The following is a 24817-nucleotide window of genomic DNA, read 5'->3' on the forward strand; positions in this document are numbered from 1 at the left end:
GACATGAAATGCTTGTTGTTCTTGAAGTGGCCTTCTGTAATTATATATGACATCGCAATTTTAACACATCATTCCCTGTTTTCAGGCTTTAAAAATCAAATAAGCTCCACGACACAGTGTATTGAAATTCAAAGGTGATCACTCAACAGACCATGAAAATAAACAAGATACGATCAGATATTAATGTTACTATATCTGAACCCAAAGATGTTGCCCAAACCTTTAAAGGCCCTGTAACATCAGGAGAAGGTGCTGCCACTGCTTCCCATTCTGTTTCTTCACCGTTTCTTTTTGTCACCTTTCTTCCTTGCCAAATGTAGGGGACAACAACTAGACTCCTAGGTGAAAAGGCCCAGGACAGAAACTCTTCTATATAGCAGCATCTTGATTGTGGAACGTCTTCCCTAGGGAGGCCACAAGGTTGTCCCTATCTTTGCCTAGCTTTAAAAAAACTATTTTGTTCCACCTGGCTCTTGGTGGGTTTTCAATCCCACATTCTGGTTTGGTTTTGTTAATTGGTGTTTTTTTTAAAAAAAAATCTGTGTTCTTGGGGGCAGAAAAAGCAATTCATGAATACTTTTAATAAAAGGATGGAAGAAGGGAGCCAGTGGATGGATAGGATGGGAGATGCAGTGGTTCCATTCTGTCCTTCTGCTATGGGACTTTTAAAGGAACTATAGCATATCTTGGTTGAGACTGAGCAGCTGAACCAATGCAGGCAAGACTGGTTTGACAAGTATCAAGGCACCATGGCACTGAGATTCCACATCATTGACCATGTTATTGACCATATTTTTCTTGGCAAACACATATCCACACACACATCATGTTTCATGTTGGCCCAGTTCATGCTGTCTTGCCCTTGAGATCATCTGCAGTATATCTGTATATTGTTCCATATGCTTGCCTCAGTACCAGTTTCCTAAATTTTACCATATTCAGGAAAGTAGCTGGTGTTCCTCTGACTTGGAACAGAAAAGACAAGCCAAATGAGCATACTCCTCGTTTGCATCCTTTAATCAAGTTCTTTAGTATCACATTCATCTTTTCCCATGAACAATGGATTTTCATGAGTGATGGAACTTTCACAAAGTACTTTAACTTTTCTGCATTGTTATAAATGCATAGCAATGTCCTGGAGGGGAAAAAACAATTTTCATAGTGACCAATATAAAATAGACTAAAATATGTAAACCAGATAGAGATAAATGTGCTTTGACAATCCCTAAAAATCTGTGTTTTTGTAAAAAATAAAATTGCTTGGCCTCATAACACTGATAAACAAACTAGCTCAATTTGAAATAAATATTGTGATATACTGACCCCTTTATATAGCTGTAGTTAACTGAATTGACTCCACACTGTTCTGATGTTTGCCTCCTAAAATGTTTACTTCCATTCCTGTGTCTTTGCACTACTATCAAGTTATGCATTTGATTGCTTTCCTACACATCAAAGTTTGGATGACCGGCACAAATTAAAAAGAAAATGCTTTCGCCGCTACAGTATATGTGGCTATATTACATCGCAGGGTCATTGTGTTTTCTTTCATGCCATAGACTGAAAAAGAAAAACTGACGTGGAAAGATCGTTTTCCAGCATACTTCACAAATTTTGTGAGCATCATTTTCATGGTAAGTTTTACCTAGTACCGGTAAATGTTTACGGTTAAGTGTAATGCAAGATTTTGAGCAAAGCTTCTGTAACATATTGGAGAAGGACCAAGCTTCTCACTGATTTCTCTCAAGTCGATTTTGTGGGGTGCACTTTCCTTAGTCAGTTTTTTTGAGTTCATATACTGTGATTTTATAGTTGATAGTCATGAAGAAGATCATCACCATTATGAGAACATAAGAAGAGTTCTGCAGGATCATACCACAGACCTCTGTGGTCCAGCATCCTGTCCTTGCAATGGCCAGCCAGATGCTACCCGAACTCCTGCGTTATTTTTTTACAAATAAACATTTGAAGAGGATCAAAACAAATTCCACACACGCACACACAGACCAATTACCCCCCCCCCCCAATCTATGGAATTTCACAAGCCTTTCAGCTAATTATTGGTCCCCTTCAGTGGAGTTGTATATGCTTGCTGTTCTTTCCATTCCACAGTTTATCATGTAGTGTAACTGTGGACATGCTTCTCAGCCATGATTTAGTTATTTCCTTGGCAGTTCAGAATTCCTCTATAGCTGACATGGCCTTTAGGTTCACTGTTGATTGAATTACACCACCTTCTGAGAAAAATGATACAGTAGCATTCAGAAATGGCCTAGATAATCTCAGTTAGGAGCAGCAATTTTCTTTTAAACCATGGACTGGTTCACACTACCACCACTGACAATACATGGCCCACAACCAAGGTTGCAGCAAGGCACTGCTTCTATACGCGCACACCTGTGTGAACTGGTTCTTTACATGAGAGATGAATGTTGCAACTGCAATTTTTGCAGTGGAGGCAAGATGAAAAAATGCTACAGCATAGACAAAGGACAAATATGATACATGAATTGGGCCCTAGGACAGAACCGTTCCTCTAATACGTTTCACTGTTAAACATTTCCTTTCAATCCAGATCTGGCCACCCTTTTAACAGTTACTGACATCTAGAATTTTTTACTGACATCTAGAATTTTTATGACATGTTACTTTTGTCTTTCCAGATTGGACTGACATTTGCCATTGTTTTTGGAGTCATAATATACCGAATCTCTACTGCAGCAGCTTTAGCCATCAGCTCCACTCCCGGTGGCCGGTCTAATGTTAGAGTAACTGTCACAGCAACTGCAGTGATTATTAATCTGGTGGTGATAATAATCTTGGATGAAGTATACGGCTGCATAGCCAGATGGCTGACCCAGATTGGTAGGTATAAATCTTAAAAGTTATTTTGACTTAAAGCTACAGTTTGTTTAAATGGCCTCTCTTAAAAGAGCACAATTATTTCACTTTGGCCACACAGCCAAGAACAAAGCATGTCTAGCCAATGATATATCTAAAATAATCACTTGGTATTATTACACGAACTTCTTTCAGCAACTAACATTGGTTTGATTATAAAATGGGGAAATGGACTTAGATTAATCAAGAGCCTCTTCACTTGCTATGGAGAACCAAACCATTTTCAGAAGCTGAGTAATGTAATTCATCTTCATTTACAGTCATTGCTTTCTTCATAGGGACAATAAATCAAGGACTGGAAAAATGAGGTCTCCAGTTATTGCTGAGCATGAACTTCTTAGGGTTTCATCAAACACAGAAAGAATTTTCCCCGAGATACATTTCTTGTGATCAAACCAGGCTGATGTTTCCAATGAATGTAGTCCATACCTAGGCATGACAATGCATGCAGCTCCAGACATGAACCAGATTGCTGGAAGCTGGAAGTTTTCTAGTTCCACCATCACCATACAGACAAGTCCATCAGGATGTACCCTTTCTTTTTAAAAAAAACAACAACAACTAAACAGATCAAGAGAAGTCTTCCAAAATCTTAAATCTTAGCAGGCTCTAAAACTTAGCTATTTGAATGCTTTTTTTCAAGCACTCTTACAATAATCTTATTTACACAGAGGTTCCGAAAACAGACAAGAGTTTTGAAGAACGTCTTATCTTCAAGGCCTTCCTTTTGAAATTTGTCAATGCCTACACGCCTATTTTCTATGTGGCTTTCTTCAAGGGCCGGTGAGTTAAACAAGCAGTGAATTCAATACCTTTTTCAAAGACCATAAGGTGAATTAAATGTGTAACTTCAAGTGTTGTAACTACTACTTCAAGCTGACTCTGAGACCTTATACGAGAACCAGTGAGTAGCAGGAGGAAATAATTACATATTTAATTGTTTCCTAGGCTGACTCTGAACATTTGTTGAGATAAAGTCAGGGCCCAGGCATGGGAGTGGAAAGGGTACTGGGGCCCAGAGAGCCAGGGGAGCCTGGTAATAATATGTACAAAAATGCACATATTAGCATAATGTGTGGGTAGAATTGCATATAGTACTGAAAATAACAGAAAAATGCATTATTTTAAAGCAAAATTTATTTGGAAAAAATGTGTATATTATTAGAAATTTGCAAAAAAATCACACACTGATGCAGAAATGTGAAGAACCAAACACAAGATTATAAAAATGAAAAACTGAGAGAAACAAAAATAGATAAATTCGCCCATTTATATCAGGATCACTACTCAATGAGGACTAGGAGCCATTGCCCTGCAGATTATATAACTGGATTCAACTAATAAGTCCCACTGGTGGAACCCCATTCAATAATACCCACTTGTGCAATGGTGCTTACCCCCCCCCCCGCCACACACACACACACACCCTGTCTTCTGCTCCTGCGTGCTCCACACACACCCAAAAGTGGCTCTGGGATGGGACAGGAGAATCCCTCAAAACACCACATGGAGGATAGAGAAGGATTCTTACTATTATTAAAGAACAATCTATAAACAAACGGACAAACAATGCTGAAATTCTTGCCCCGAGAGAACGATTGCATACCATCCCAACTGGAATTTATCCCAAAGATTCTATCTGGATGTATGGGAGATGTTGCAGGAGGAGTGTGACAGCTTGTTCCTCTAAAATAGGCAGAACAAAAGACCAATCATTGTTTCTGAATTTTCCTAGATTCGTTGGACGCCCAGGAGATTATGTCTACATTTTTCATTCTTTTCGCATGGAAGAGGTAACTGCAGTTCATTTTGTGCATGCTTATTTCTGATCTAGAAAACAACCATGGTGTGGATACAAATTTAACCATCTGCACACAGAAGGGAAACATCATTCCACAGAAGGCTTTTGATCCAGCAGAGGGATCCCACTGACAGAAGTGGGGAGAAAGCAGTTTTCACTAATTTTACCCCCATCCCCTGTAGCCACTATTCACACTGTTCCAGAGGGTCCCCCAGCTTTCAGGAACAGAATTTCAGAGGCAGTAAGAGGCACAAGGAGAATGAACCAAAGTCTTGATATAAGCCTGTGTTACGTTATCTAGAACCCCCTAATCTATGTATCTCTATTTCTCCTTTAGTGTGCTCCCGGTGGTTGCCTAATGGAATTGTGTATACAACTTAGCATTATTATGTTGGGCAAACAGCTGATTCAGAACAATCTTTTTGAAATTGGCATTCCGTAAGTAGCCAAGGAATGAGACCATCTGCTGTAAAATGATTGCATATCAACTTGAAAATAGAAATGCTATGTTGTTTTTTTGTTTGCCCAAAAGGCAGAAGGCAAGAAGAGAGCTATGCTACATACTATAAAATAACATGCATTTGCTTTATTATACCATTTTCAACATTTGTTATTGGTTTGCTTTTCAATAATATGGTTCCTAGAACGGAATAGAACAGATCTTGGACAATAAATAAGAATTCTGAATCTACAGTGAAAACAAATTAAGTTAAATTTGTTCATTAACAGGTAATAGCAGAAGCTGAAAATAATTCTAAGTATTGAAATAAATGAAGGCCTAGTTCCTACAAATTATCCTATTAATAATACCAGCCTTTGCCATCCTTAGGGACTAGTATGAGAAAGTGTATTGACCTCATCCCATTTACTTTTTCAGATGCCTTGCAAATATTTAGACTGAGTCCAAGGAGTAGCCCTACTTACAGTAAGGCTTCTGAGGCCTACCCTTCCAATGTGCCTCTCAGACAAGGCATCTCTGAAGGTCAAATAAACTTCAGGAAGAGTCCTTGTTGCAACAGTAGATTGGGAGATGAAGCACGGAAGCCTCAGAAGGCACTCATGGAAAGTCTTGTGCACATCTGAGGGACCCTTTCGTTCCCCTCCACAGTCCTTATATAACTATTTTCATAATCAGCAAATTCACAATTTTTTGTTTGGTTGGGTTTTTTTGTCTTTTGCTCTTACAAAACTACTGAGACTTTTAAAAGAGTTGTTTTTATTGTTTCCTCTTAGAAAAATGAAAAAATTCATAAGATACTTGAAATCGAAACGACGGCGTCCTGGAGACCACGAGGAATATTTGAAGAAAAAACAACGCTATGAAGTAGACTATAATCTGGAGCCTTTTGCTGGTCTTACTCCAGAATACATGGAAATGAGTGAGTGAGATTTCAAGTGTTTAAATGAGGGTTTCAATTTTTTAATAGCTTACAGTGCTACCCTATACAAGTCTACTCCATTCAGTCCAATAGACTTAGAAGAGTAAGTGAGCATAGAATTAATCAGTGACAGATGCGTAATGGTCAGTTTTAATAGGTGAATGCATTTTTTTTTCAATAAATGGACTCGGTCTCAAGGGCAGGATTGTTTATAAACTATTTTGGATATGATTTGTTAGCATAAGATGGAATATGTAAGAAAAATTTTGGAGAGCCTCTTTCTAAGAGTTGAGCAGTCATTCCTTCTTCTACTTGGAATTGTAAATTCTCATGTGTTCCTTGATATCTCAAAGTGACACCCATAGTGAAGTTCTGATCCTATGCAGAATTGTGTACATCTGAACTGCAGTCTAAACACCCTTTGCCCTGGGCTGGTGGAGGTATGATTTGGATTGAGCAAAGTCTTCCTGCCACTCAATCCAGCCAGCTTCTGCCCAACAGCATTGCAGGGAGAGGGAGAGGTTGAGGCAATTGCCTTGTAGAACTATATCCTGTGCTTTACATTTGTGATTATAGCAGATCATGGTGAAACCATGTGAAACGTGGATGTTGCAGGTTCGGAACAAAGTGCCATTTAGTCCAACACTTTGTCTTCAAGATTACAAACAGATGCTTTTGGAAGGCTTCTAAGCAAAACATGGTGAATCTAGTCATCTCCATATTATCCACTCACTGAACTCCTTATATTTGTACCTCATTCTCTCTCCAAAAGTTTTCCCAAAGTGGCTGACAACATCATACAAATACAATTAACACCAAAAGGCAAAAACGTGAACAATTACCTGTCAATAAAAATGCCTTCAATAAACTTTCAAGAGATCACCAGTTCAATTAACTGTATATAACTCATAAATATGTCAACAAACATGTTGTTTGCATGGTGTTGGTACAGCATTTGACCATGACCAAAGGGACTGATAGAGGCCAGTGCAAATAGACACCATGTGAGATTTTCAAAAAGTAAATCCCTGGTTTGGAAGATCATGATCAGTCCATAATTAAGCAGACCTCTTTCCATTCCAAACTACACTAATTAGCCCAGAGCTTTTGTAGTTTTCATGTAAGTTGCTGGTTTTCGAAAAACTGCCAGCCATTTTAACTTTGAAGTCCATTTTTATATAATATGTATGTTTTTCGCTGAAATAAAAGGTATTATATCCCCCTACAAAGAAAGTTGCTATCTCATGAAGTTCTAGAAAACATAAACCAGCAGGCAGCCTACTGTAGGTTAACATTACAAGGTCAGTACCTACCTATATTCATATGCATATGATCTGTGAGTATTGTAGTTTCAGTAGTTAGCACCGCCTGTTTCCAAAAATACATTCCATCTAGAACAGCATAATGTGCAAACTACACTGTTTTCTTTTTAATTTTCAGTCATCCAGTTTGGGTTTGTAACCCTGTTTGTTGCATCTTTCCCACTGGCTCCCTTGTTTGCACTCCTGAACAACATCATTGAAATACGTCTGGATGCAAAGAAGTTTGTTACTGAGCTTAGAAGGCCAGTTGCAGTAAGAGCAAAAGATATAGGTAAGCAGTTCACTAACAGCACGGTAACTAGTTAATATTATTCCTTATTTATGTCACTTTGCCAACTGTGATGGAGGAGGCAGGACTCTTATTTTAGTTTTGTGTTTTAAATTTCAATCCTTTATTCTACTAGGGAAATTCAGGTCTACTAACTGCATAAGGTGATGAGATGATGACACTGTTGTGTATTGAGTCAAAGGATTTTATATCTGTATTATTATTGTCTGTATTTGCATTAGGATAAAGTAACTGCCTTTTGGTTCCAGAGGGTACAGCTACTATTGGTTCATTTAAGCTGCTGTATTTGGATCCTCTGTCTTATTGGTTTCCTCCAAAAGGCAGCACTGTGATTGCTTGATATTGTTCCCTCCAAAATGTATCCCTTCCTAGCTAGTCCCCTGTCCCTATAAATGTAGCTTTCCTCTCCTCAGTCTTCAGTCTTGTTCACTTTAATAAAGAGCTGTTACTAGAGAACTGTCTCCAGCATGTTTGTCAAGAGAGCTGAAATCACAAACCCCACGTCACAACAACTGGCGACGAGGATGGGATCCGGAATGCTGAGGAGCGGTTAAACACAACCCTGCCTCAGAGTCCGGATTGCAGCTGAGAACAAGACTCACTGGCCAGCTGAGAAGACGACCCTGCCCGCTAGGACAATGGAGAGTCCAAGGGTATTGGAGCCCTTCCAGCCATCAGAGCCCCACACCTGGGAAGACTACGTCGAACGCTTCGAGTTCTTTGCAGTGGCTCAAGGGATCACCGATGCCAGCAAAAGAAGGGCCACATTCCTGAGCTACTGTGGGCCCGAGACCTTCAAGCTGGCCAAGGCATTACTTGCTCCAGCGAAGCTGAGTGAGACATCTCTCAAAGATATTCTTGCCTGCCTAACAAGCCACTTGGCGCCTACTGAGACCAAGATGGCCCGGCGGATGGAGTTCCATAAGAGGCAGCAGCATGCTGGGGAGTCTGTATCCACATTTCTGGCTGAACTCCGGAAGCTCGTTCAGCACTGCGGCTTCCAAAATCTGGAAGAGACTCTCCTGGATCGGTTTATTGGTGGTCTGAGCAGCAAGAAAGCCAGAAGACGCATCGTGGCTAAAGAAGAGGTTACCCTTGCTTCAGCCTTGAAAGAGGCCACCGCCACGGAGAATTATGAAAGAGAGGAGCTTGATGCCAGTCGCAAGGCCACTAAGCCACAGATAGAAGTTGCGCATGCCATGGACGAGCTAGAGGCTACTCCGAGCCAGAGCCCAGTCCGTGGGGTCGAGTTGGTGCGTCAGGCCTGCACAGTGCACAAAGATCGCCGAGGCAGTTGCCCAGGTTGTGGCGGAAACCATGAGCGGAAGAGTTGTCGTTTCAGGGATGCTATGTGCCGGACGTGCGGAAAGACGGGTCACATCGCCAGGGTCTGTAGATCGGCGGCGTCGGGAGCAACAGGAGCACCTAGACTGGAGCATCGCAGACCGCCCACAGCAACTCGTTTTCTAAAGGACTGCCACTACGTAACGGAGATCAACGGGAGGGCCGTGCAGTTTCCAGCGCAAGGCAAGGCACACGTCAAGGTGAAGATTGAGGGTCAGCAGTGCGACATGGAGGTGGACTCCGGATCTGCATTCACCATCGTGTCGGACCAGACCGCGAAGACATTCTTCCCCAGGGGTAAGTTGCCCCCTCTGGAGCCCTTCCCGGCAACCTTGCAGTCGTACTCAGCAGGCCGCATCCATGTTATGGGAATGTGTGCCGTGAGAGTACAGTTCCGGGACAAACAGGCTGTACTCAAACTGGTGATTGCGAAGGGCAGTCGCCCCAGTCTCCTGGGCACTGACTGGTTCCCCGCCCTGGGACTGAGTATCTCAGGGCTTAATTCAATCCAAACCTGCCCTGAGATGAGCGAGGCATTATGCAAGGAATTTGCTGGTCTCTTTAATGGAAAACTGGGTTGTTATAAAGGGCCCCCAGTTGACTTCGAGTTGGACCCCGGTGTGGCCCCAATCCGACTCAAACCAAGGCGAGTGCCATTTGCACTGCAACCCAAGATCAAGGCAGAGCTGGATAAATTGGTCAAGCAGGGAGTTCTCTCACCCGTGGACTCTGCTAAGTGGGAGACTCCAATCGTCACGCCCCTTAAGGCAAATGGGGAAGTCAGGATATGTGCAGATTACAAATGTACTATCAATAAGGCACTCAGGGGAAACTCATACCCCATTCCAGTCGTATCACATCTGTTGGCTAAACTGGCTGGGGGCAAGGTGTTCGCCAAAATTGACCTGGCACAAGCTTACCAACAGCTGCCAGTAACCCCACAATCAGCGGAAGCACAGACTATTGTCACACATAAAGGGGCGTTCAGAGTTAACAGATTACAGTTCGGAGTTTGTGTGGCCCCAGGGATTTTTCAAGGGCTCATGGAACGCCTGTTAAGAGGTCTGCCGGGGGTCTTGCCATTTTTTGATGACGTTTTGATTGCTGGAAAAGACCCACAGGAACTGGTTGCGCGTGTCCGTGCAGTGTTGCTCAAGTTCAAGGAGGTGGGGTTGCAACTGAAAAAAGAAAAATGCAGTTTTGGGGTGCCAACTGTGGATTTCTTGGGGTTTAAAATTGATGCATCAGGCATCCACCCCACAGATGCTAAGATTAAGGCCATCATCGAGGCACCACGACCACAGAACAAGACGGAGTTGCAGTCATTCCTGGGACTTATTAACTTTTATCATTCGTTCTTACCCCAGAAAGCTTCGGTAGCTGAACCATTACATAGACTATTGCAGAAAAAGAATGTGTGGCGATGGGGGCGGGAGCAGCAGAAGGCTTTTGACTCCTTGCGAGGAATGCTGAGTAGCAGGAGCGTCCTTGCTCATTATGATGAGTCAAAGCCGCTGGTCCTGGCATGTGATGCCTCTCAATACGGTCTGGGGGCTGTGCTGAGTCATAGGGAACCGGATGGGTCGGAAAAGCCCATCTCTTTCTATTCCCGTACGTTGTCGCCCACAGAGCGCAACTATGCTCAAATTGATAAAGAGGCACTGGCTATTGTGTCCGGAATCAAAAGGTTCTATGATTATTTGTACGGTCGCCATTTCTCCATTGAAACGGACCACAAACCACTGTTAGGGTTGTTCAACCCAAACAAACAAACGCCACAAATTCTCTCCCCCAGAATGTTGCGTTGGTCAATATTCCTGAATGGGTTCCAGTACACCTTGACCCATGTGCCGGGGAAACAGTTGTGCCATGCTGATGCGCTGAGTCGATTGCCCCTTCCTGGCGGGAGCAATGAGGATCCTGCTCCGGCGGAGCACATTATGATGCTAGAAACACTTCCGGGGGCTCCTGTAACAGCTACGGATATAGCTGAGAAAACTAGGAAAGATGCTGTTCTCTCCCGTGTGCTCACTTGGGTGGGGAGGGGGTGGCCAGGTGGTCCGCATGAAGAAAAATTCAGGCCTTATGCGACAAGGCAGCACGAATTGTCCATGCATAAGGGTTGTCTCCTATGGGGAGATAGGGTGATCATCCCAGCACCACTGAGAAACAGGGTTCTTGAGACGCTTCACATGGGACACCCGGGAATGGTCAGGATGAAGTCGCTAGCCCGATGTTATGTGTGGTGGCCTGGAATGGACCAGAACATAGAACAATGGGTACGAACATGCAAGGCATGCCAAGAGGTGCGGCCAGAAGTGGCCAGAGCACCAGTCCACTGGTGGGAGCAGTCCAGGACTCCCTGGAGCCGGCTGCACATAGATTTTGCTGGGCCATTCCAAGGGAAGGTCTTTTTTGGTTATCGTTGATGCATATTCCAAATGGTTAGAAGTGGCGATGGTCCCTAGCATGGCATCAGCTGCCGTAATCAAGGTGTTGAGGCAGCTGTTTGCTACCCACGGGTTACCTGAGACCATTGTATCAGATAATGGGGCAGCTTTTGTATCCCAAGAATTCAGGGCATTCTTGGCTGATAACTTTATAAGAGGGGTCACATCCGCGCCCTTTCACCCATCCTCCAATGGGCAGGCTGAGCGCATGGTAAGAACAGCCAAAGAATCCATTGCGCGCTTAATGGAGGGTAACTGGTCGGCTCGCATTGCGCGAATGTTATTTTTGCAGCATGCGACGCCGTGTACTGCGACGGGCAAGTCGCCAGCCGAGCTGCTCTTAGGTAGAAGACTGGTAACGGTGCTGGATTATGTCCACCCAGATAAAATGCCAAACCGTAATTCAAGAGCAACCCCCCAGGCTGAGACTGACACAACAAGGTATCTCGCCCCTGAAGATCTGGTCTGGGTGAGGAACTATTCACGAGGTCCGCGGTGGGTGGCCGGTGTGATCACCCGGGCTAGTGGACCTGTGTCCTATTATGTGACCTTGGAAAATGGGCAAGTTTGGAAGAGACATATAGATCAGCTGAGGCGCCGGGCGCTCAGCAGGGAGGAGTCAGATAATTCATCCCTGGCTAATGACGCACAGCTGCGAGACCAGAGTGAAGATGGCCCAGAGGTGCAGTCACCAGGGGCTTCAGCAAATGAACCAGGGTCTGCTAGTCCTCAGGATGACGAGGTACAGGTCGGGGACCCTGAGATGTCTGGGACTCCATCTGTTCCTGACGAAACCCCTATAGCAGCCCCTCCACCACAGGTAACACCCAATCCAGAACCTGCAACACCTGTTGTCAGGAGATCAGGTAGAAGTTGTAGGACCCCACAGTACCTGAGGGATTACGTCTGCTGTGCTCACTAGGGGGGGAGGGGTGTTGTGTATTGAGTCAAAGGATTTTATATCTGTATTATTATTGTCTGTATTTGCATTAGGATAAAGTAACTGCCTTTTGGTTCCAGAGGGTACAGCTACTATTGGTTCATTTAAGCTGCTGTATTTGGATCCTCTGTCTTATTGGTTTCCTCCAAAAGGCAGCACTGTGATTGCTTGATATTGTTCCCTCCAAAATGTATCCCTTCCTAGCTAGTCCCCTGTCCCTATAAATGTAGCTTTCCTCTCCTCAGTCTTCAGTCTTGTTCACTTTAATAAAGAGCTGTTACTAGAGAACTGTCTCCAGGATGTTTGTCAAGAGAGCTGAAATCACAAACCCCACGTCACAACAGACACTGGTGGTGAAGATGATACTTTACTCAACGTTTCAATTCCAGAGCAGGGATGAAATAAATAAAATAATAGAAATACATCTATATGGGGGAAATTATCTATCTATATACGCACGGACACACTATATACGCACAAACACACAAATGGACAAAGTGTAAACAAATTGACAACTCCATCACTAAGCTAAATAGCAATAAGAACAACAGTTAGGGGATTGAAGCAGGATCTCACATATGGAGCAGAGTGTATGAGACAATACATATGGTATGGCAGAAGATAGTATTTAGAATACTTGAGCCTCAAGCCGTTTAGGCTATGAAGATAAAAGCCAACACCTTGAACTTGTACAGTGATGTTATTTATAGTTATCCATTCTTATGGGTAGCCATTTTAAAGTCTTTTAACCTTCTGCTTGTCTTTTCCCTCCAGGAATATGGTATAATATCCTCAGAGGTGTAGGAAAACTTGCTGTGATCATCAATGTAAGTAATTCTTTGCAAATAGTGATTGATCACGCCAATTCTTAATTTCCTTTCAGTTACTTGGAAATGTTACATTATAGACATCTAGTTTGGTGTGGTATCTGGAGTGAATCCTCGGTTCAAATTCCCACTCAGCGATTAAGCTCACTGGGCAGCCATAGGCAAATCACTGTCAAAGTTTTGTTGTGAGTCTAATATCTTGCTCTAATTTATTTAATTAACTCGCCCTACCCTATTTCAGCTTTCATGGAACAAAAACAAACTTTTATTCTCAATTTCGCAAGATTTCTTTTAAAGCTCAAATAATAGAAGTCACTTTTATAACTTTCAAAACTTTTATTAGCAAAGGACTATTTGTCAGTAAAGTATGGTAATGATTTTCCTGACACTGCTGTTGTTTAGTCTTCCCACTCAGGCAGATAGTTTTTCATGTGAAGCAAGTTCTATAGAGCAAGTGGGAAGCTGATAGAGAAAGTATGAGCTGCTCCTGAGCACACGTCAGCCCAGTTTTTATACTTCTTGACTGTTGAGTGCTATCTGGAGGCTTCCAAGTCAGTGGAATTTAGAGCACCTGTGTCTTCTCCATTTAATAATAATAATAATAATGAATCTCATTTTCCTCCCTGAGGACACTCTTCAACAATGACAAATGTCGTTTTTTTTGTTCCTTTGACTTGCCCTACCCTATTTCAGCTTTCATGGAACAAAGCAGACATGTATTGTTCTGCATATTGTCTCATGCTCCCCTTTCCCAGGCACAGGGCAAAGTTTCAGTTTCCTTTGCAAAAGACAGTGAGCTCATCTTGTTGCAGTATTCTTTTTGCATTTTTTACAAATGTACAGTTGTACATTGCAAATGTGAGTAGGCCTTACAGAAGCATATAAGCAACCACACAGGTAGGCAGTGTGACCCAAAAGACTTCCTGCTCCCTGAGACTGCCTCCCCTCACAAACTTCTTAGACACTGTACCAAATCTGACAAAACTTCCTTCCATTCCTATCCTACCAGGTGAGTGCAGCCCTCATTCCAGATACCTGCAGCAACCAGTTGCCCAACAGTGACTCTTTTCATCTCATGTCTAACACCTGCTCCTTAAAGGCAAAAGCTCAGGGGTCAGCAAACTAAGGCCCGTGGGCCAGATCAGGACCAATAGCCTTCAGGATCTGGCCCACAGACAGTCCGTGGATCGGCATGAGGATTCTGTTCGTTCGGGCTGTGCCATTTTTTCCTGCGCCATTCCATTTCCTCCCCCCTCCCTTACACACACAGCGGCAGTGCCTCCTCCCTCCCTCCTCCTGGCTTCTCCCCGCCCTGCCTAGAGGAGGAAGGGGGCTGGGCTGAGCTGGTTGAGCACCATTTTAAGCAGCCCCTCTCTGGAGCCAGTCCTTATCTTCCCTCCGCCACCACTGCTGCCGCACGGGTACTCCTGTGGGCAGAGAGCAGAGTGGAGGAGCTCACTCTGCCTACCCACAAGAAGTGGTGGTAGTGGCGGCGGCGGCAGCCCCAGGGAAGGTAAGCACAGTGGCTGGGGGTGGGGTGGGGAGGACTACTTGCCCCCCTTGCCTCTTCTTCCAGTCCCCCCCCCCGGTGCCACTTCTCTGGCCCGCCACAAGGTTTGAGGGACAGTGGATCGCCTGCGGCTAAAAAAAATCTGCTGACTCCTGCAATAGCTGTTAAAAGGGGCAGGGGGGGGCAGTTGTTGAAAACATAGCTGACCTAGGTTGTATGTTCTGTCTTACGTGTCTTACTTCTTTTAAAACATCTCAACAAAACTGGTTGCAGTCATTAGGCATATCATATTTAGAAAAAGCCATATGGCCCAGTGGACAGTCCGTTTTATCTCGATGCATTTAATACCCTGTTAAAATGGATGTTTTTATGTAACACAGTGATCATTTATTTTTGGGTTGGTTTGTCTTCAGTTCTTTGCCATGCTTTAAAGTGCATCCCAAGAGTCTTTCGAAGCTCACATAATTCAGCTGGCATTTGTTATAGTTGGAGTACAGGAAGACACTGCAGTGTAAAAAAAAAAAAAAACTTAAGAGATCACCAAATAATGATTTCATAACATACTAGCAGGATGTCCACCAAATAGTTAGGAATATATTTGGGAAGGCAGCCATAAAGATGAGCTGAAGCTAAAGCAAGTGCCATGCTCAACTTCTATTTCCAGCTGGCTTTGCCCACCTTTTTCTCTCTGAGTGCCTGCTTCCTCTGTCTTTCTGGTCTTTCAAGGAGTCACGGCCATATTTGCATCTTTATGTGAGGCCCTTACCTCCTTCCCTTTTCCCCTTCAATTGTGGCCCATCCCTGTAGCCATGTATGTAAGATGCTCATCCAGTGATGGGAAAATATGTGAAACTGTGGAATAGAAATAGACGAGAAAGTCCCCCCGCTTCTTCTGCTCTTGCACTGTCTCCCAGTTGTGCTCAGGCAGAAGCTGTGCCGGTTGATGCTCACCTCTGTGTGTCCACATTCATTCTTGACTTTTTGCTTCCAAGCTTGTTAAGCACGACATTTGTCCTGTGTTTTGTCCTTTTCCTTAATGTGATATGTGTCAGTTATTAAGCTTCCAAATGGGTCTGAGTGTGGAATCAGTACTGTCCCCGTCCATTGGCTATGCTGGCTGTAGCTTTAGTCCTCCAGATGTCCACATCTGGAGGGCCACAAGTTCCCCACTCCTGCTTTATAAGAATCCTTTGGAAAAGGATCATTTGCAAATGACTATATGTTCCCCAAATGCTCCCCCCGTCCTCAATTTTCTGGTGGTCCCTCTTGTGCTCACACCAGCAGAGCTAATTATATAAGATTTATTCATATTATAAAGGACCAAAAATATTGGTGCATTTTTTAACGTTTGAGTCTTCCTGGATGGAGTATTTTCCGGTCTTTTTAAACAACTACTGTGTGTCATCCCCTTTATGGTATGGGCATTCAGTATTGTTTGACAAGATTATAATAAATTTGGGTGCCCTTGATTTGTAGCATCTGCCTAGGCAGACCCAAACTGCTATTACTTTCAGACCACATCAGTGCAAAGTGGTTCAAGTGGCTCACTGCACACAACAACAAAATCAAGAGGGGATTCTTAAACATACACTCCCCTTAATGTAAATACTGTAGTAGTAGTAGTAGTAGTAGTAGTAGTAGTAGTAATATGTGGATATAGAACCAGAGAGAGTATAACACTGCAAATGTTGCACTTATACTGTAAGCAGAACCATATTGAAATTAGAAAACAATGAAGGACCTGTTTTTTTATTGTCCACATGATGTTATGTCCTCAGCCAACCTCAATTGCTCATTCTCAATTTGCTGCAGTTCTAGAGTTCGAATATCAAAACTTCTATGGAGTGAAGAAAATCATTAATCTGCGGATTATGGCCTGAAACCACCCTGGTTTATAGCAATCCATCTGCTCATAAGCCCAACTGGGGGAGGAGACAGTTGAGTTTGGTTATGAAATCAGTCAAGCATTGCCTGAATATTGCGCTCATTGTTTACTCTTATGGCTTAGGCATTTGTGATCTCATTCACATCTGACTTCATTCCACGCCTCGTGTACCTGTACATGTACAGTGAAAGTGGCACCATGCATGGCTTCGTGAACCATACGCTATCCTATTTTAATGTCAGCGATTTTCAAGATGGAACAGCTCCAAATGACGCTATGGAGCTTGGCTACCCAGTCCAAATATGCAGGTACATACTGTTATTTCTTTAAAAGAGATTTTTCCTGGGATGTTGACCCATTCATGCATCTCAGAAAGACTCATATTTAAGTTTACATGTACTTAGGTTGTATGTATTTGAACATGGATTTGTGGCTACCACCTTCCATCTGCATACGAATCTTCCTTCTGTGTATATCGACTATCTTGTCTCAGTTGTCATGGTCTGAGCCATACCATTTCCTTTCCTTGACACCTTTCTCGAAGCTTGAAAACTGTTGAGCTCTCCCCAAAGCTATGGCCCATAAGAGTGCACCTGAGGCCTTGATGTGATTTCATTTCTTCCCATTGTACTGCCACCCAAGGGAGAATAACAAAGCCGTCTAAAACTACCCCCCTTCACCGTGAAGCATTTCTAGTTAGTAGTGTCCGCACTAACAACCCCAGCCTGTTAGGGGACACATGCCAGAACAGGACCCCTCCATTTGTCTAACACCCACCAAACGCAGAGGCCTGCGTGATGACCAACTTTCCCACAGCCTTTGCATGAAAAGCTATGGCTGCTGCTTACTCCCCTTTGTCTTTGTGGCTGTTTTATCGCTCAGCCTTTCAAATACACAGTACAGCTCAGCTACTCAAGGCTCTACTTGCTACTGCAGCATCTATATTCCGTAATCAAAGAACACCCAGAAAGCCTGCTAGCTTGCTTGGTCAATGCTTTAAAAGAACAGGCCCGGTCAACCTCAGAACATATATCCATAAGCCTATTACTGTTGGATATGCTTTTTGCCTCTGGTCCAAAGACTGGAATCTGAAGATCTAAACCAGAGACTAGGCTGTTCTGTCTCGTTAGTTATCCCAGTAACATGCATTGTTGAAAATATAATGGTCAGCTCCACCTGTGCTAGAACAATCTCATGACCACATAAGCTTCGCCCATTCCCTGCGCTATTCTGAACTTCTAAGCCACAGCGCTCCTTTTCATTAGGTCCCAAACCCAAATGTAGTCTCCCACATAATCTCTCCAGGATTACGTGCAAGCCACTCAGGGCTACCACAGCTAGCACCCCTTCCTTCCCTTCACCAAAATATATCTTTCACCCCACACACCCTGCTATCTCTGGTGTCACTCATCTCCTAGGGCAGGTGTGAGGAGCCTATGGTCCTTGAGATGCTGCTGGACTCCCAACATCCCAGACCATTGGCTGTGCTAGCTAAGGATGGTGGAAGTTGGAATCCAGAAAATCTAGAGTGCAAAAATCTGCACTCCTGTGCCTCAAGGCTTCATTGTACCTCCATGCATGACACAGGAGGGCTGAGAACACCTTCCAATATACTGCACAACTCCCGGCCAATATACTGTATTAAATTCCTGGTAAACTTCTCCCTGGCCTCCAACCCAATCATTTAAAAAAGTCGTGTTAACCCTTCTGCCCCACAGCAAATCTTTTCCTGGATAAGATTTCCATTTGGAGCCAGCTCTTCCTATTTTAAAATGGAAGACGGTTTATTTGTTTTATTAAATATTTTGCTTCAGTCCATCCAGTGAGGCAGCACTCTATGCCTTCCCCAACTGGTGGCTGGAGAAGGCAGGAATGGGTCCAAAAGGGTCTCTGCCTACTTTCCTATTGCAAGTCTCATGGGACTTCAGGTGTTAAGGGCTCCATCTCATTTCTTCACCTCCCCGCCCACCTGCATCCTTTCCCCCCAATCCTAATTTGCACTTACAGTAGATGGAATATGCAGGGGAGGGGGGGGGGCTAATGGCAAAGTTAAGTCTATTACCAACATGATGACATCACTTAATAGGTATCAGCCTATTTTTAGTTTTAGAAACCGCTCAAAATTCTCTTTTTGAAGGATCCGATTGTGATTGGTTTTCTCACAAATCAACCTGGACTATTACGTAGATAACTGGTGATAATAACATGTATTTTGAGGCTTGCATGGAATAAGCCCTTTCTGTTCAAGAAATGCCTATGCTCACTCTCTCTCACACACACACATACGTACGCAAAACATACATGCACACACTTTCTCTCAGCATCTCTAAGAAGGCTGAAATATTAAGCAACACCAACAGGTGGATATGATAAGGGTACAACAAAGCAACAAAACTTTGGCAAAGTTTCATGCTTTTTGCAAGAGCCATACTGTGTGTATTCAGTCAAGATCCCCATCTTGAACATACTGACTCTCAGTTATTCTTTTCAGATACAAAGATTACCGAGATCCCCCATGGTCTGAAACTAAATACGATATTGCAAAGGATTTCTGGGCCGTGCTAGCAGCAAGACTTGCATTTGTAATAGTGTTTCAGGTAAAGTATATCCCAAAATCATTTAAGGTGGCTCTGTATTAACAGACAGAGCTTGGAAAAGAGAATACTTCATTGATATAATATAACCTACAGTAATACACATATCTTGGACACAAGGGTCTGATGTGCCATTTTCACATCCCAGTTCTAATTAAATCCTAACATTTATTAAACCCTAGCATTAAGCACCCACATATCAATAACAATATTATCTAGACCCATTTTACTCTGGCTCCAGGTCTGGTTTTGTCACCAAAATAGCCTTAGTCATGTTTATCAGGAGAGAAGTGGGGAGAATGAAACCCTGTTAGTTCCCCTTGAGCTCTCAGCAACTTTCAACACCATTGGCCATGGTGCCATTTTGAAGTGACTTAGTTGGAGGCGCTATATTGCAGCATTGGAAAACTGCAGCTCAGCCCTATGGCAGTCACATTATGGGTTCCTGTAGGGGCCATTCTTGTCTGTCTACTCATTGATACAAGGAGTCACTATATAGCTAGGTGACATCTGGTGCAGATTATGCCCAACTTTGACTGTTGTGCCAGCACAACTGTTCTTCAACCAAGATAGCCTGGTGCCAGTAACCCATGCTCTGGTGACCTGTTTGTACTAGGTCAAGTGCTCCACATGGGACTTCCCTGGAAGATGGCAAAGAAGTCTGTGACTGCCAGACTGGGTCATGTGTTACCTGTCCTACCATTGCCTTGGCTTCCTTTGAAGCCACCAGTTCCAATTCAATGTGCTGGTAATCATAAAGCCCTTAATAGCTCAGTGTCTATGTACGTAAAAGACCACTTCCTCCAATACCAACCAGACAAGGCCTTGAGATCAATGGTTGAGGCCTTGCTTGTAGTGCCACCAATGGAGATAGATTGGGGGGGGACACAGTAGCTCACAGCATGACCTTGCTCTTTGGCAGCACCCCTACTATCAAATCCACACACACAAACCCCGATGAAAGATGATTGTCACATACATTGCCATCATTTTAAAACATTTTTGTTGGCCAGGCATTTTGTACTTGAAGGGGTGGTACATTTAGTAGCTAGAATTATGTATTGTTTGAAATGTGCTTTGATAGTTTTGACTTTAGTAGTGTTTGAATTATGTTGTTTTATTTGTGGGTATTGGGTGGCTGCCCTGGGCTCCTTTTGGTGGGATGGGGGGGGATGGGATAAAAATAGAGTACAGTAAATAAATAAATTCTCTGAACCAATATTTGTTGAATTTGACTCTCTATGAGTTGAGGGCCTAAGTATTACCACTTCCCACCAGGAAATTCATTTCTGAGAAAGAAAAGGTACATGTGTTGTAAGATATGAAGAGTGTTACATGTGTCTTCTGCTACAGATGTATTAGAATCATAGATCATAGAATCATAGAGTTGAAAGAGACCACAAGGGCCATCCAGTCCAACCCCCTGCCTATTAGATCAGGCAGATGTTAGCCATGTGACCAGAGAAGCTAGGGAGGAAAACTGTGTGTCACAAAACAGACTTTTTCTTTCTTAATCTTCATGTATAAAAAGTGACATTTAGAAAAGGAGAGTTGCATGCAGGCAGACATTGGGGGATTTTATTCACATGAAAGGCTGGTTTTGTTTGGGAGTGGGCCTTAAATATCTGTGGCCATGTATGCCAGAGAGTTGTAAACTGCACACTAATTTTACATAACTCTGGTTTCTAAATAAAAAAATAAAAAAATATATGTCTAGCATATCAGTCCTAATTGTAGAAGTAATTCCCATTGATTTCAGTCAAGGTTGCTTCCAAGCAGGCTTGTTTAGGAACATGATTTAGGACACAATCTAGTCAAAGTTAAGCAATGTTTTTGTTCCGGAGACTTCCATGGGACAAATTTTTGCAAATACTGAGCTCTCCATTGTAATAATTGGAATTTCAAAGTGCTTCATTTTGTCTGCTAACATTGGCTCCGAAATTCTTATTTTCAGAACTTGGTCATGTTTATGAGTGACTTTGTGGACTGGATTATCCCAGACATTCCCAAGGACATCAGCCAGCAAATTCATAAGGAGAAAGTTTTGATGGTGGAAGTCTTCATGAAAGAAGAACAGGGGAAGCTGCAGCTGCTGGAAAACTGGGGGGGCAAGGAGAAAAGGAAAGGTGAAAACTGTAACAACCATAGCCCCAGGTTGTCAATGAGCCATAGAGGGAGTGCGTCTTCCATTCATTCATGTCATGTTGAAGTGTAGAAGAGGAAGAGGTTTTATTCCGGGGCATTCCACTCATAAGCAAGCCATTACTTAAAGGATAGGACTTGATTCTTTAACAGCCTGGTGCATGTTTAAGCATATGCAACCATTTTGCTTATATCTATGTGAGAAATTATGTTCTTACAAAAATGGAGGACCATATTCTGTTTCTGACAAGGATCTTTTAGGGGTTTTATTTGCACAAAAAGCAATGCAGGGATTTTTTTTTCTTTTTTACATATATCTATATTTCATGGTTAGCTTATAACTATCACTGTTTTTATATTTTAAAAAAACAGAACAGGTAGGCTATTCTCTTGGGAATTTTACTTTAGCTTATTTATTGAAAAATGGTTGAGGGTTTTGAATAATTAGAGGCTCCCCATTCCTGATAAGCTGTATGGGAGCTTTACAGTTTGCAAAGCAAATGAAGAGCATCCTGTGGAATTCTTCCTTGCAAGACGGAGGAAGAAAAACTGTGCTTCAATCTGCTGACCTTTTTGCAAGCAGAAATCCTGTTGTGTTTCCTGGGCTCTATGCTGAACATGCAATATTTTCTCTTAAGCCAAAGCAGTGGCAAGAAGATTTTGTTTCTCATCTGGGGTAGAATCCAATTCATCACTTCACTCGCGCCAGTGAACAAAATGATGGGGCCATCAGCCCAGCACTACTGAGAGCAGTTTGTTTGAATATCTTTCATTCCTTCGGATGTGAAAGATGAAGGATTTGTGAAAAGGGCATTTATGTTTAGTAATCCAGAGTGTCTAAGTGCACATTCCAGAGGGGGTCCAGAGGACAAGAAGGAATATTAGCAACAGCACAATTTCCCCAAGCACTGAGGGGCCTTTTTTCAAAAAGTGCCCCGAATTAAAGAGCACACACACAGCTGCTAGCAAATTGCACTGCCCTCCACAAACCTAGGAACCGAGTTGCTGAAGGAATATGTTAAACGAACTTATTCCCCAAGCAATTACATTCACAGGTCATCCTGCTCAGTGTAGCTGGACATCCCATCTTCGATTACATCCCGTAGTTCCAGATACCACAGCCCCCTATCATTTCACTGACCAGAGCATCGTAACTCAAAGCATCTTTTAGATAAGCAGTTACAATGACTCAGCTGCCCAGTTCCCTGACAAAGGTATCCAAATATTGTTCTCTGCCACTTTCCAGATTCTCTGCTGCTTTCAATTCTTTCGCTCTTATCAAAGGGTTGGAGCATCTTCTCTATGAACATTTGAGGCTTTTTTTTTTTACTAAATTGGGATATCTTATGCAATTATGACTGGCACAAGGAGAGAGAGAGATATTTCTCCCTCGTAATATTCAGGGTCACTCAATGAAATTAACAAGCAGCATGCTCAGAAGAGATATTAAGAAAGTACTCTTTCACACAATGGTTTCTTTGTGTGAAGCTTGTAATTCCTGTCGGCTCAAAAGAGACGGGGAGGAGAAATGGGTGTGTGTGTGGAAGGAGTGGAAATGAATGGCAGAAAGGGGGAATCAGCAAGTGAAATACAAGAGGAAGAGTGATAGCAGGCTGAGTTGAGGGAAGAAGAGCCCATCAGAGCATGTGCTGGGCCAAGGGTGTTCCTCTGCAAATATACCGGTAGTATAGATTCTGGTATGGAGTTATTCCTGAGAATCCTTGAGGATATTTTTTAATCAAGTTTAAGATCAACAGAGCAAGCCTATGCATGTTATCTGGGAAGTAAATTTTCCCAGGTAAGCACATATAGGATTACAACTTAATATTACCTTTGCCGTAGTGGGGATAATAGAACTCAAGTTCTAAGCTGTGTTTTGGGCCAGATATTTCCACCTACAATGATTCTGTGGATGAAAATAGACCTTTTAATTTTTCTAGCTTTTGGGACTCTGTGTCCACTTTCAACATTCAGAGCAACACTACCCCAAATACACTCTTCCCTGAGCTTACTATAAAGCTTATAGTATGATGATCTACCTATTCTGTCCATTCCAGAATATCTCTGATGTGCCTACTATTATACTACTATTTTAACACCAGGCTCTCCTGTTCCCTCATCTTGTGTCGGAGGCTTCTAGCATCAGCATATAAATATTTCCATGTTGCATCTCCTGCCAAATCCCCTTTTTGTGTGCAGTTTTCCCTATGACCCTATCAAGTGCCATGCAGAAAGAAATAAGCCTGGGTTGCCTTTGCAAGTCTACCATCCACAAATTGTTCTGGACACTTCAAAGTTGAACAAATCCTCCTATGAACACCTAGCTAGCCCTCGATTGCAATTGTCACTTTACAGTTTGTACTGGTATACGGACAGCCAAGTACAAGATATGCATGCCTCTCATCACATCTGAAGAGCACCTATGTGTAAAATTGAGTGCATGCCTCTTTAAAATAACAGCAACTGGGAGCAGATCACATGCACGTCCTTCAGACTTGATAGTAACGGTTAGCATTTATATGGCACTTTCCAGAATACAAAAAATATTCAGGTACATTATGTTGTGGAAAATGTGATGATTAGCAAGTGTACTTTTTGTATGCCATCTGTAAAACATAAAGGGATAGATAGATAGATAGATAGATAGATAGATAGATAGATAGATAGATAGACAGATAGACAGACACACACACACACACACACACACACACACACACACCTGTTGCTGACCCCCAACAAGTAACACTTGCTACTTCTTACAGGCTGAGGGCCCAACAGCCTCCTTTGGGTCTTTTTGGCAACATATCTCCATCTCCTGGGATGGAGGAGGAAAGAACTGGGAAAATCTGTTTAGTGGCTGCTAGGCAACCATCACATACCCTCCCTACAATTTGCAAACATTTGGCAACAAATGGCACTGGTGACAGGGTCTGGGCAGCCAAGGCTCATGACAACATTCCTTCCAATGTCAGTCTCCAGGGAAAGTAACCCAAGAGGAAGCTCCGGATAACAAGTCTGAGAGCTAGAACATACCTGCCAGGTCCATCTGCTCCACGGTTATATCTAGTGCCAGGCCTACTGCTTAGGATAGGATTGCTCCAAAAATATGGCATCCTAGATAGATAGCCCCAGTGATGCAGGTGGACACAAAGATGGAAGTAGAATCAAAAGGGCAAGCACCCTGAGCAGAACCCCCCCCCCTTAATTTTGCCCCATATACATGTGTATATGCCCCATTATTGTGTGTGTTCCTGGCAGGGCACCGGCTCCCTCTTAACATACACCTTCTATGCATATCTTGAGCAAAACCAACAAAGCAAAATATAGAATGTTTGCTTCATGTTACGTACAATATGAAATGTTCAGATAACAGTCTTCCTACTTATGAACTGCAGCGCATCATCATATATACCAAATAAAAAATAAAAAATCC

The 24817-nt window shown here is 42.9% G+C and overlaps 1 protein-coding gene across 5 annotated transcripts in view; it reads left to right on the plus strand.

Annotated features, from left to right (window-relative positions):
- ANO1 (anoctamin 1) overlaps positions 1–24817 on the plus strand; it is a 146164-nt gene extending 121347 nt beyond the window's left edge. For all 5 annotated transcript variants that reach the window (XM_088668442.1, XM_035117017.3, XM_035117065.3 and 2 more), the window contains 11 exons: positions 1560–1634; positions 2664–2865; positions 3573–3684; positions 4637–4694; positions 5040–5140; positions 5936–6081; positions 7522–7674; positions 13201–13253; positions 16772–16956; positions 19140–19245; positions 21197–24817. In XM_088668442.1, coding sequence (XP_088524568.1) covers positions 1560–1634; positions 2664–2865; positions 3573–3684; positions 4637–4694; positions 5040–5140; positions 5936–6081; positions 7522–7674; positions 13201–13253; positions 16772–16956; positions 19140–19245; positions 21197–21457 — 1452 coding nt within the window. In that variant the 3' untranslated portion in view covers positions 21458–24817. The remainder of the gene's footprint in view (positions 1–1559; positions 1635–2663; positions 2866–3572; positions 3685–4636; positions 4695–5039; positions 5141–5935; positions 6082–7521; positions 7675–13200; positions 13254–16771; positions 16957–19139; positions 19246–21196) is intronic.

Source organism: Zootoca vivipara, chromosome 1 (genome assembly GCF_965207765.1).
Source record: "Zootoca vivipara chromosome 1, rZooViv2.hap1.1, whole genome shotgun sequence".
NCBI classification, from domain to species: Eukaryota; Metazoa; Chordata; class Lepidosauria; order Squamata; family Lacertidae; genus Zootoca; species Zootoca vivipara.